Source organism: Egretta garzetta, unplaced genomic scaffold (genome assembly GCF_000687185.1).
Source record: "Egretta garzetta isolate BGI_Z169 unplaced genomic scaffold, ASM68718v1 scaffold68, whole genome shotgun sequence".
Classification (NCBI taxonomy): Eukaryota; Metazoa; Chordata; class Aves; order Pelecaniformes; family Ardeidae; genus Egretta; species Egretta garzetta.
Genome location: NW_009260774.1, coordinates 1890829 through 1903910, shown reverse-complemented (window position 1 = coordinate 1903910; position 13082 = coordinate 1890829). Strand labels below are relative to the sequence as shown.

The 13082-nt window shown below is 39.4% G+C and overlaps 1 protein-coding gene across 1 annotated transcript in view; it reads right to left on the bottom strand.

Annotated features, from left to right (window-relative positions):
• TRHDE (thyrotropin releasing hormone degrading enzyme) overlaps positions 1-13082 on the bottom strand; it is a 206475-nt gene that overhangs the window by 49990 nt on the left and 143403 nt on the right. The window contains exon 10 of the mRNA XM_009646272.2: positions 907-995. Within this exon, the coding sequence (XP_009644567.2) occupies positions 907-995 (89 nt within the window). The remainder of the gene's footprint in view (positions 1-906; positions 996-13082) is intronic.

Below are 13082 nucleotides of genomic sequence, written 5' to 3'. Positions count from 1 at the left end.
TTTCCCTTCTCTGGGTTAATTTCTATCAGAGGGAAGTCTACCCTTCTAAATTTACAAGAAGGGGTCAGTTCTCCTTCTACAGCCCGTGTTTCTATGGGATGCATGGATCCTTCTTTTCCCTTCCATATAATCATTCTATTCAAGTCTCCACATTTCTTCCCTCACTGTCTTCAATCCCAGTCCAAAACTGTCAGCTGATGTAGCATGAACTGGTAAGGAAATAGAGAAATATTTCATGAAATTTCTATGGCGGGATCCCTTTTTTTGGTGATAAAAACCCACTGGTATCTAGACCTAGCTGTCCTCAGGACAGTAACTATTACGATCACGTAGGAACTGAGGAGGGAGAAAATAAGTAGGACGCAGAATAATGCACTTTTGAGGTCCAGCATCTGGTTATCTAATAGAGAGAAGAAATACTTTGATAGATCAATAAGAAAACTTTTTAATGACAGTAAACATTTCTTAGCCCTGGTTCAGACTATGGATCAGAGTTTAAAATGCCAGAATACTGAATACTTTGCATTTACTTAGTCATACTCATCAGATGCTTTGCTATAAAAATATTACATTTAACTTTCACCAATCAATAAAGTGAATTGCATTCATCAATGATCTGATATGTGTTGCTAAAAATAAAATACTTAGCACTTAGGTACACATTTCGATGTAAAAGCTTTTCATTATGCTCTCTAACTTCTGCGATAATTACAAATCTTGCTTGTTGCTCATCCTTCATTCCTCCTCCCTCCCTTCCCAACTCTCCTTTTTTTGTAATTCATTTCAAGTAGCTAAAACTGGGTGCAGAGCAACTAAACAATTATCTAGGATCAATTCCAAAGAAACAGTTGAGGAAAACACAAGTATGCTTTATGAGATTCCACTGGGAGGAAAGTTTATTTTTACCTGATTTGTTAGACACCCATATAATTGCCTCTGATGAGATGTGGCTCGTATTTCCTACTGCAATTGTTAATGGAATCTGCCACAAGTAGCTGCAAGACAAAGGAGGGGGAATCTAAGAACAAAAATACTGAACTGATTCTTCTCACAGCAATCAGGGATCATGTCAAAGAAATCAAAACACAATTTCAGTAGCAGTGTAAAGATGTGGATTCTAATAAGTTACTTTGATTTTGAAATGCATTTGCTATTAGCAATAAAACAATGAAAAAGTCATTCATCTTAAGAAAAACCTGAATTATATTTTACAGTTTTCACACACTATCATCATATGAGGACTTTTTTGTAAGGCTTTCCTAATTTAACAAAATGATTCACAAAAGAGGAAATAATGATTTCCCATAGAAAGAAGAACACTTTTTTTACATTTACTTAGAAAAAGAGAACCTCCAGGTAAAACATGCTTTGATTTATAGAGACTCCAAAGTTGAAAAATAACATACTCTTCTAGCAACTTCTTAAAAAGCTACGATCGGCTTTCATAGCTGCTGGTTTATAAAAACAGAACGAATGGGATGGATCTCCTCTTCTTTGCACCTTTTATTATCACTTATGCATATGCAAACTGGACAAAACGTGCTCCATGTGGATTTGGAGATATGCTGGAGTAATGTGACCCCAACTTCCTGACAAGGTATCACAAATTGTTTCCAATTTGGAATAAATGCTATAATTTACCTAAGACACTTCTATAACATCTTTATCTCAATAAGCAGAAACTGACTGTATGAAGTCAATCTTTTGGGGGAGAGATGGAAAGGATGAATTCCTGTGTGTCTTCATCATCACCTCCGTTCCCAAAATCTCAAAAGTATCATTTCACCAGCCAGTGAAAGAACAGACATTTCCCTCACAGGCCTGCCATGTCATTTTGTACACCAGTCAAGGGGAAGCACTCGGTAACAGTACGGGTGGTACCTTTGTCTAGGGAGTGTGTGTGCCTTTAAGCAAGGCAGCATGGCAAGAGAATGGCCCCAACTCAGATATCACTGTATGCTACCACTTTGATACCGAATAAGTATTTTAGATTGATTGGATTAAAATGGTGCAAGGATGAGTGGGGTAAATTCTTGATGTCTACATCAACTTCTCTCCTGCTAGTGCACAGCACTGCAAAACTAGCCTATGGTACTAAAAAATTTAGCTTTGCTCCTTCCCACTTACCCAGGAAGCCTGCTCCACTGAACTACAAACACCACCCAAATGTTTCACAACCAGGGTCGACACGTGCTGCCTTGCAAGGCCTGCCTTGAGGGCTGGGGGCAGGAGAGACCCCTGCCCTGCCAGTCCTGCTGCCATGCTCGGCTCCCGGCTCCCCACCCATTCACAAAGATTCCCCCACATGCACGGAGGTTTGCAGTGCTCAGAGCAGGACCACATGAGCCAGGAAACACTTGTCCATACAGCAGTGATTCAGCAGAAAGGGGGAGATATTTGGAAAACTGTACAGCTGAAAGAGCTATGAGTGACACAAGAAAGAAAACATGGCATTTATTGCCATATGGGAGAAGAAAAAAGGTCCCATGTGATTTTGGGTTCTCTGAATATTGGTATCATGACACATTGGGAAAATTATTAGATCTACTCATGCACCGAAGACACGCTCCACGTGAGCACATGCTCTGGCAGACACTTTTTGGATAATTAAGGTGTGGCATTTGAAGATGCTACTGCCTTTATCAATCTGCCCACTCCTACTGGACCTTACCAACCTCCATAGCACAGCCAGCAGAAAAGGATGTCCACTGGTGCATTAGCTTCTCCAGTTCTCAGTCTGGGGTCTTCACACAGAGTTACCTTCATTGTTGGCTTAACTAATATCCTGGACTGTGAACTGGAGTAATGAGGTGAAGACGTGTATTGTGTGCTGCTGCTTCTGCCACAGAGGCAGTAACTTCTGAGCTCCACAGGCGAGAGCAGTCAGAAGATGCTGCAAAGTGGTGCCCTGGAGAACATTTACTACTCTCTTAATACCTTATACCTTACTAGACACCCACCAGTGTTTTAGAGTCTGTCCACAAAACCTTCTAGGAAATATATCATCTTTAAAAACACACCCAGTTCTAAATACTCAACTCTCCAGAATGAAAAAGATGCTGGCAAACCGTGACCAAGAAAAATGGGGCAAAATTAAGCATAAAGCTCATATGAACAGGAACTTTGGCATATGGAAAAAATGAAAGAACTGCATTTGCATGGTATTTTTATGACTCTTAAGATCCACTCCTACCAAAAAAGCTAAACTCCAAAATAAAAGATACTGAGAGCTGCCTATGTAGTTTATTTAAACACATATATAAACATACACAAATATAAGTGTATGAACATATTAATGGACATCTGTTATTTTGAGAAAGAACTTCATAAAAAGATATTCTGTACATTGCAATATCTATAAAGAGAAGACTTTTATATTACTTTATATTATTATTTTATGTTACCTCCATATAAGGTAAATCCTATTGAAATAAGGACAGATCCTTCTCTGAAAGCTGATCTGGCTGTGGCACAGAAGTCATGTAAGCTACCCATCCTCAGAAAACACAGGTGGATTTAGTTGGGAAGATTATTACTGGTAGATTTAACTTTTATGTCCCCAAGATGAGAGACCTACTGATGTTCTCAGCTCACTCCAGAACCTCCAGATGTAATCCTCTTGGTTATTGGTTTACCAGGTGAACCACAGATTTCCTTTTAATAGGCCTCTCCAGAAACCCATTTTCCCTGCTTGTACTGCTGCTGTTCTCTGGATGTTTATCTGCTTTCCGTTTCCAGTCCTCTTCATTCTCAGTGAAACTTCTGCCACTGTTGCAGAAGAAGCCGTGGCTAACTTTTATCTGTACGTGAGGGAGATGTATCTGGCTCATCTTTCAACAATTTTCGTTAGGATGACTTCTCCTACACACCATCTCTGAGTGATCCATATGGACTGTGTTCTCTGGATGTGACTAGGAAGAAGCAAAGTTCTCTGTGCTTTTCTATAGCACTCTTCTACTTTACAGAGAAAAGAGGAAGAGGCCCCACTTGCCTGTTTTCCTCCTGCTTCATCTGGAAATAGTACACATCTTTCATTTATTCATTATACTTTGGGAGCATGTATGCTCTCTGTATGCATTTCACCAGGGAAAGAAGCATCCTGTTCCACCTGGCCATCTGATGCCTGCTCTGACAAACCAGTTCCAGTGAAAATAAGACTTCAGCCTTGAGGGCCCAGCGACTAGGGCAGCAAGACTTGAAACAACCCATTTGATCCTCCTTCCCTCAAGAATATGTCTGCAGGCATCGGATGCCTGTTCAGGTAGCACACTCAGTCCCTGGGTGAAATGAAGCTAATGAACTGTGCATCCAATCTGCCTGAGATGCTGCGGAGCTTCAGAGGGATCTGAACATTATGTCCCTCTGGATACCAACCTGATCACCTTAACAGGGAGCTAAAGGCAGGCCACTTAATTGTGCGGAAACTAAGGGCTATTTCAGGAATTTAAGAAACCAACTGTGAGGAGGAGGAGGAGAGACAACCAAAATTGGAGCAGACGTGGTAAATATGAACTGTGCCGTACATAACATTGTTCAGTCATAAATGTCTTAAAGAGATGTAGGAAAGGGGGATCTTGTTGAAAGGTAGTATTAATAGGCCTTTTACTGTTGATTTATGATGGAGAAACTGTTAATGTGAAATAGTTAATTTTAGGTTGACATGTGCAATTAAAGGGAATGATTTGGTGCTTTTTTTTTTTTTTTTGGTAGCACCACATCAATGCATATCAAAGTGTGTTAGCATCTCCATTCAGCTTAAAGAATAATCAGAGGGACTTGTTTGATAAAGTAATACAATCTTGCATCTGCCAAGGTACATGCAATACTAGAAACTAGCTAATTATGCTCTGATTGGATTATATAGATTTTTTTTTTGTCTTGAGCATTACCTAATGGCTACATAGCCAGTATTAGTGTACTTTATCTCACTCAGAAAATGATCATATTTGTGATGAGTACTTGCTTACGCTTTGACTTCCAACAAACAGGAACTGAGATCCCATCATGGGCAAATTCTGAGACCATGAAGTATTAAGCAAACATGATGCCTTACACTTCTGTGTCTGATGAACAGTAATGTTGCAGTAACATTGGATTTTCTGTGGAGCAATTAGTTGGCTTCTTTGCAAAGCCAAAAAAGGGCAGTAGTTTATTTCCTCTGCTGACAAAACAAAGATCTCGGGTCATTAAAAAAGAAAAGGCAAGGTTTCTGGAGTTTCAGATTTTGCACACCTTTTCAATTGCTTTTTCACATTAATGAACGTTTTCTCTGAGATGTAAACCCATACATTGCCAAGATTCATCCTCCCAGTAACCACAATGTGCCAAGCTTCTGCCCACTGCCTCTAGTGAATACCATGCTCTTCCAGTGACATTTCTCCTTTCTGCCCGGATTCAAATCTAAACAAAGAAGTTCAGCTATTCCTAGTCATTACTCACAGAACAATGAAGATATCTGCTCAATATTCAGAAGCTTATTATCCTTGGCTGCATTATAAAGAGTATACAAGTAACGTGATTGCTTCATGTGAAGTGTACCTAAAATACCACAGCAGAACTTAGCTAACCTGTGTTTTGAATGGGAGAGGACATGAACAACCACATCTCTATATATATCCTTCTGCTTTTACAGACCTCTGGGTTAAAGACTCATATCTATCCGGCTGTTCTTTATACAGAAACTATACTTAATCCTTCTTATTGTCCAAGTCTATATTTTTTCTATCTTTTATACTCTTTTCCAGGTTAGAAAGCCAGACCTGTCCTCCGTGCTTTGAAGGCAGGTCTATGACGGATTAAGAGTGGCATAATTCTTTTCTCTTCTACACTCTTTATACTTTTTATATGCTCCTTTCCTACTAGCCACTACTGTTCTATTTACTTGTTTGACTGTGTCTGCACACTGAGCTGATGTTTACAGAAAATTACCTACCGTAACTTCAAGATCTCTTTCCTGAGAAAGAACAGTTTCTTCAGAACCCACCACTGAGCATCTAAGTTAAGACTCCCTTCCCCACATGTATCACCTTTGCATTTATCAACATTAAGCTTCATTGGTAATTTTATCACCATGTCAACCAGCATTAAGGGATATTTCTGTAATCGTGGTAATTAACTTTTGGTTTTACTACCCTCACAAACCTCCTATTACCAGAAAACTCTGTCACCTCACTCTTCCATGCCTTTTATCACATCATTGAATAAGAAAAACTTCAGCACGTTTCTCAAGAATAAAATGGGTTATCACCCCCCACTGAGAAATTCAACCATTTAATTTCTCATTTTTTGCTTATGTTTCTTAACTGAGATCATCCTTCTTACCCCAGTATAGATTATCTTCCTTAGAAATCATTAATGAGGAAGCTGGACCCCCCAAAATACATAAAGAACAGTTAAAACGACAAGAAGCTAGATTCATCTAGATATAGAAGACAACTATTAACAGTCTTCGATTATATACTTAGCTGGAAAATCAAAGGAGGAGAACCATGAGAAGGCAGAAGAACAGAACAATGTACAGACGTAGAAAAAAAATACTAACTTTTAGTACATCGAACAACAGAAGAATAAGGGGCAAAATTAAAATGTTATTCACAAAAGCAAATTAAGTAATCTGCCTCTTAGCAGGATGTAAGAAGCATAATTATTTTGAAGTGTAGTGGCAATCATGAACTTAAATTATAGAATGATTTAGGTGGGAAGGGACCTTAGGAGATACAACCCTCTGCTCAAATGTGCTAACAGCATAGGAAAACAGAGTTTCATTGTAGGTAGAACATGAGATTAGAGGAGGATACACAGGCTGTATATTCAGTGGCATCACACAAAGTCAATAAAGTCAAATGTGGCAAATGATTTGCCATCTGCTTTTTTCCCTAATCCCTCCCAGTGCAAAGCATCTACAGAATTGCTTTCAGAAAAGCTGAACACCAAAAGCTATATGTACCTTCAAACAGCTTACTAGGCTGAGAAATGAAATTGTGAGTTGTCTGAATTATCCTTGGTTGGAAAAACAGAAATAACGTATCTTCCATCAGCTGTCGCTGGTGGAAACTCAGCCATCACACTTTTCTGACTTAGTTTCTCTGGGCTAACTTCAGTTGTGCGAGGTGGTGTCAAAGGAGCTGCCTTGGGGTACTTGAGACATCTGTCAGGGGCTGAAAAATATGGCACGGCACCTACAGGTGCTCCCGCCCATGTAGTGGCAGCACAAGGTCACGCAAGGTACCTGAGGGCACTGCCAATGGTACCAGACACCTGTGCAAGCAACTAGATGAGCCTCTCCATCCACTTGATGGTGACAAAAATACCTTCCACAATTCCCAAGGCAACTTGTTCATTTCTAACCAAAAAAACCAAATTTTCAGAACCAAGCTGCTCATAAGAAAGAGAAGACTTCAGCACAGATTTTCAACTGTAATATTTAAAACAGGCACTGCTGAAACATTCTATAACTACTATTTTAATAAAAATTTCCAGTTTGCTGATTCAAAATTAATTTTGGCTTGAAATACAAGTTAATTGAAGTCAAAATGAGTGGAACTGAAATGTAAGGTACTGAAAGTACGGAATTGAAATGAATGTTCTAAATCAATTTTTCCCCAATTTTTTGCTTTGAATTTTGTCCCAATTCAGTACTGGGAAATGTTTTGATACATTGCAAATTTCTGTGGGATGGGAATCCATTTCTTGCTCATCTGTAATGCTTACTAATCTTTGTAATGTATTTTGAGAACATAACAATCTGAGACTTCATATCACTGAAGGATATGATTAAAGCTATTTAACATAGAGATAAAGCGAGGGATAAAAATAATTTAAGAGTAAAAAGATAAAAAGAAAATACAAGAGTAAAACTGACTGGTTAAGACACCTGGATCCTTGTTTTAACCACCAGAACTTAATATCCAAAATGCCAACTCTCTCTCTTCATTTAAAGATAAAGGTCTGGTACATCGAGACTGACTGAAGCTGAGAAACAGGGAGCAAGGACTCCTTGGCATTAGTTTCCCATTCTCAGCTATCTAGATGGAGAAAGCTAAAATTTCAAGTACACAGAGACATATGCTTGGGTGAGCAGAGTTGAGTCTGAGGGGGAGACACCTTCCCGGTGTGGCCCTTGCCAGCGGCGATGATTCCTCGATTAGGCTGGGATGCTGACAGGGGTATTTCTTACTGAGGGAATACGTTGCTATGAGCCATCCCCATGACCTCACGTTGTTGGGATTTCGGAGACAAAAGAACACAAAAGCAAAGTAATGAGAAAATGTGACCTTTTGGAAAGCAACTAAGTCTTACAGAACAAAATGAAAACTAAGAATTAAAGATTTGTGGTTTTGCTTCAGTTGCATACTCGGCTGATCTGCAAAGACATCTACAAACAGTGACCAGTAAAAGAAGCATCTAGCTGCATGGCTGCAAAAGTTTCTGGCTAATAACCTTAAAGCCTATTATAAAATAAAGGGCACAGAAACTTGATAACATGTGAGCTAACTAAATGATATCATGAAGTTCAGACATTAAAACAGTATAGCAGGAAGAGAATAGAGATCTCTCATTTCTTCTCCTTGCCAAGACAACTGTAATTTCTGTGAGCAAGGCAAACGAAGGCCTTTGCTTTCATTGAATTTTGAACATTAAGATAGCGGAACGTTCAAAGACAAATTGTTAATGGAAAACTTGAAAGCGTATTCAACTAATCTACAAAATTACAAGTCTTGTTGCCGTGATACCTGGAAGCACTTATTCCTAGGCTGAGAGCACAACTAGACATGGGGTGGTGAGTGGGAAAGAAGTGGAAGTTGTTGAGCAGCACAAGAGCTTTAGAGCTTCCTGCTATGGAAAGAGATTATACGTGAAGCAGAACTCAGCGTAAAATTTTGTAAGCCACACTTTCTAGAGAGATTGTGTTAGGCAAGATAATTTAAAAGCATCATAGAGATTTTCCCAGGTTATTATATAGTATAGTATCTCATTCAGTACGGAGTATTTCAGCTTCCAGAGGAAGCTCATGTGAATATCACATAAAATCACACACTTTTATTAAGTGTGATTCTACAGAGTGTTAGTTTTGTTTAATGGATAAGGAGAGCTGATGATACATTCATGTTGTGAATATCATTCTCACGAGAGCCAAGAATACAGAGATTTCATTAGATTAAGTACGTGCCAGTAAAGCGATTGTAGGCTGTGCCCAGAGGCACAACACAACACTCTCACAAGTATTACAACTCCTACACTGAGCCAGGGTGTCAAGGGATTCCTTGTACCCTGTCAGCACAGGAGATGGCAGATAGGAAGGAGAAATTTCACTAACTTTGTAGCAAAGACAAATACAAGATGAAAAATGCATAAAGGAGAGCAATTTGCAGTAACTGAGACCAGCTGAGCACAGTTTGGAGCGTATTCACTGGCCTAAGGTTGGGATTCTGAGGTACCAGGTGTTCTACCCTCACACAAGATTACAGACTGGCCAAAAAGAAAAGGTAAGCTAAGGCAAAAAAAAGGGATGCTGTTATTAATGCATGATTAAATGACTAATTAGAAAAAGATTGCAAGAAGAAGATTGTGGAAGAGCTTACTCCAAAATTATCCTGGACTATGCTGGGCAGAGGCTTTTCCAGCCCCTTTACAAAAGCAAGGTAAGAATTTGCAGTTTTGGTGGACTCTCTGAAGTAAAGGGAGTGTTCCAGCATAGTCTTTAGGAGGCTGTAGCTGACTGCAAGATGGACTGTATTTTTTTAACCCGTGATTCCAGACATAATGAAGTCAGGGTGCCACGTAACATGCATGCAGTGTTGGCTCATCAGATAACAAAACTGCAGCTGAGGCACATGTTACTCGGAAATTAATGGTCTTCATGTTACCACCTACACCCAACAGTGTCACAACCTAACCGACCTTTTTGTATCAGTTTCTTCTTTCTCACTAATGCCTCACCTATGGAGGAATTTGACTGTTTAGTCAGAGCAACCTACCAGCTAAAACAACCCAGTGGGATCAGCTCTCGATAGATGCTGCCAGGCAGGGAATGGTTTAACCACCCGGTGGATCTGAACGGGCTCCGCACCAGAGGTGTCAGCTTTTGAAGAGAATTGCAAGTTTTTTAATAGAAGTGAACTTAATAGATGCCTCACAGATCAGCAGAAATCGATCTGTAGAGCAGTCTTGCCTTTTATCTACTAAGATTTATCTATTTTGTCTGAGGTTTTCGAAGCCTCTGATCAGATGTGTAGCTGGGTCCACCTAATATATATTTCACAGGGAAGGAAAACTTGGGGATTTGGGAAGTATTTGGAATTGTGGGCCTATTATAATTTTGAATACAAATTATACTTAGCTGCATACAGGGAGGAAACTATGGATAATCTTTATAGTTTGGAGAAATACTTAGAACTGCATGAGAGGGTCACTAGGAAACTTATATTCTAGCCTTGAAAGATGCTAGCACTTCTGAGATGACTTGTTTCTGATGGTAAGCCTCTTTATTTGCAGTTCTGCCTCAATACAGCTGCTAATTGTATATATTTGTCTGTCATGTGCGCTTTCATTTCGAAACTCGTGTTAAAAAAGGCAATCATATTGGTATATTCTAAAATAAGGGTTGACAGTTGCTTCTAAGAGCATGGATCACAGATCATTTGGGTTTTTTCTGTATGAGATTCAAAATACAAAGATAAAGAGGGAAAAGTATTTTCAATGCCAATACAGTATTACAGTGATGTATTTTAGATGAAAGTATTTTAATACAACTGTTGACACTGTAATTCATCTGTAGCCAGAACAGTGATTAACATGTTTAACAGCAATGTATTACAGATGTGGATTTTGTGGTTTTCCTTTACTGTGCCAGTCTTAATTCGTCCTGGATTTTACAAGAATCTTTGGAATAATTTTCAGCAATAAGTCAGTCCTAGAGCTGAAATAGGGAAAACAATTCACATTCTTCAGGAGTCTTATGCCAAATATAACGCCCTTACCAATGCAATGAAACCACGAAGTCCCGGACATAAGAAAAGGTTTCAGTGCTGCAACAGCAGCACTAGCATGGAAGAGCCCCTGTGTGGCTCTGCCCTGTGAGACCGCCTTAGGATGACAGTATGCATAGTATACATATGCTGTTAGAAAACAGCTCTATATCTTAAGCCATCCCATATAAACCCCACTCTTCTTTGGTCTGATTGCCTTTTTCAGGGTCGACTCAAGGTAATTCAAATGAGTTAATTTGAATTAAATTACCCAATTTGAAAAGAAAAAAAAAATGCATTGTCTGATAATAATATAATAATATCTGGTTATAATTACCTGATTACTAAACCTTCTATGAAATTCTGTGTAATTTTATCTTAACATTTAGTATCAAAATAAAATATAAATTAAGTGCTTATGAAAACTATGGGGCTCTTTAAAATTGATTAATTTCAGTGTCAGTGCTAGCAGAGTACCTTACTAAATTTAGAAAAATATTGTGGGCAAAGAATAAATACTACAAATTCTTTGTCAGTACATGCTTTCTCCTCCCTGCCTATCATTACTGTTTTACGCTAAAACACAAATGGCTTTGTTTTCAGAAGTGACAAGCAATTTTGGGTGCCGAGTCAGAGATGGGTAGAATGAAGCTGGGTTTAAGCAGTGTTAAGTGTCTGTTCCAACAGCTGCCTCTTTACCCTTCAATAATGGCCCTTAATCTCTCCAGCATCCTCTGTTCCATCTTGCACCAGCACAAAACGTCCTTGCAGAATTGCACACGTGGTGCTGATCATGCAACCCCATCTCTATGTTGTCCTTTACCCATGAGCGTAGTCCCTTGACTACAGAGTGTAGATCTGAGATTTATCTGAACGGAATTAGGAGTGGAAGGATGTGTTATGAGCTGAGGAGGGACCCCCACCAGCAGGAAGTAGCATTTTAGCTATGCCTACAAATCTCCAGTATGTTCTCAGAGACTTGGTGCCAAGCATTTTTCAGTGTATTCCAATGTTCCGTTCTGATTTTTCCTCAGAATAATGTGAATTTAAGCAAGATTAAATATAATTCCTATGATTGTTTCTCCTTCCTCAGTAAACTTCCCTAATTGTCCCTCACCTAAATATCTTCTCTGTAAAATCTGAGCTTGTAGTCTTGACCATGAAGGCTCCCATACAGAGATAAGGAAAAAAAATCCGCTACAACTTCAGAAAGCAAAAGGAAGAAGAGGTAAAACAAGGTAAAACCTTCATCCTTCCCATTACCCTTGTCTCTGTCAAATGCCATTTGGGCCTTCCCCAATCCGCTCTTTACTTCACTAAAGCTCTCATTTTAACCACCTTCTCCATTTCCCTGGTTCTCCATATTTGCCTATTCCAGCTGCACAACTTTAATGCTCCCGACTCCCGCTCATGTCTGTCCCCTGCCACACAGCGCTCCCTGTATGTTTGGCAGCTCCCCACCAGCACTGCTGCCCTGATTCTCCTCTTCACCTTCCCACCTCGGAATTAAAACATAGTGCTGCCCTCAAGTACATGCTCCTTCCCTCACCATGAAATTGATTTAATTGATGTGAGTTAATTAACCCATTTGGGTATCTGGCAATTCCTGAGAGTTCGTATTAGCAAATAAGATGAGGAAAGTGACACAGTCTGCAGCGATCATAAAATACAGCAGCATTTTTTCCCTGTCAGCCTAACTTCTGTCAGGATAGGAGCGCTGCTACCGCACAGGAAGCAAGGACACAACCCACCAATTTTGGCTTCTTTAGCATTCTGCAAATCCTAACACTGAAAGTCGCCCATATCCTGCACACCAGAGCATCCTGGAAGTTTGCCTAGTGAGAAGCATTTCCTGCAAATAGAAGCTGTAAAATGGTTTTGGAAATAAAGTGTTAAATTACAGTTGGCATTTCTGAGATCTCTGCGAGCAGCAAAATCTTGCTGAAGAGACATCAGCACAGATACGTGCAGGAAAAAAATTTAAGAGCACTTCCTATTCTCATTTAATAATAATGCAGCAATCTGAAGATCCTCTAGAAAAATAAAAAGGCAAGACAAAAGACCGGGGACTTTCTAGTGGCTTCTACAGCAAAGAAAAAAAAAAAAAAAAACCTT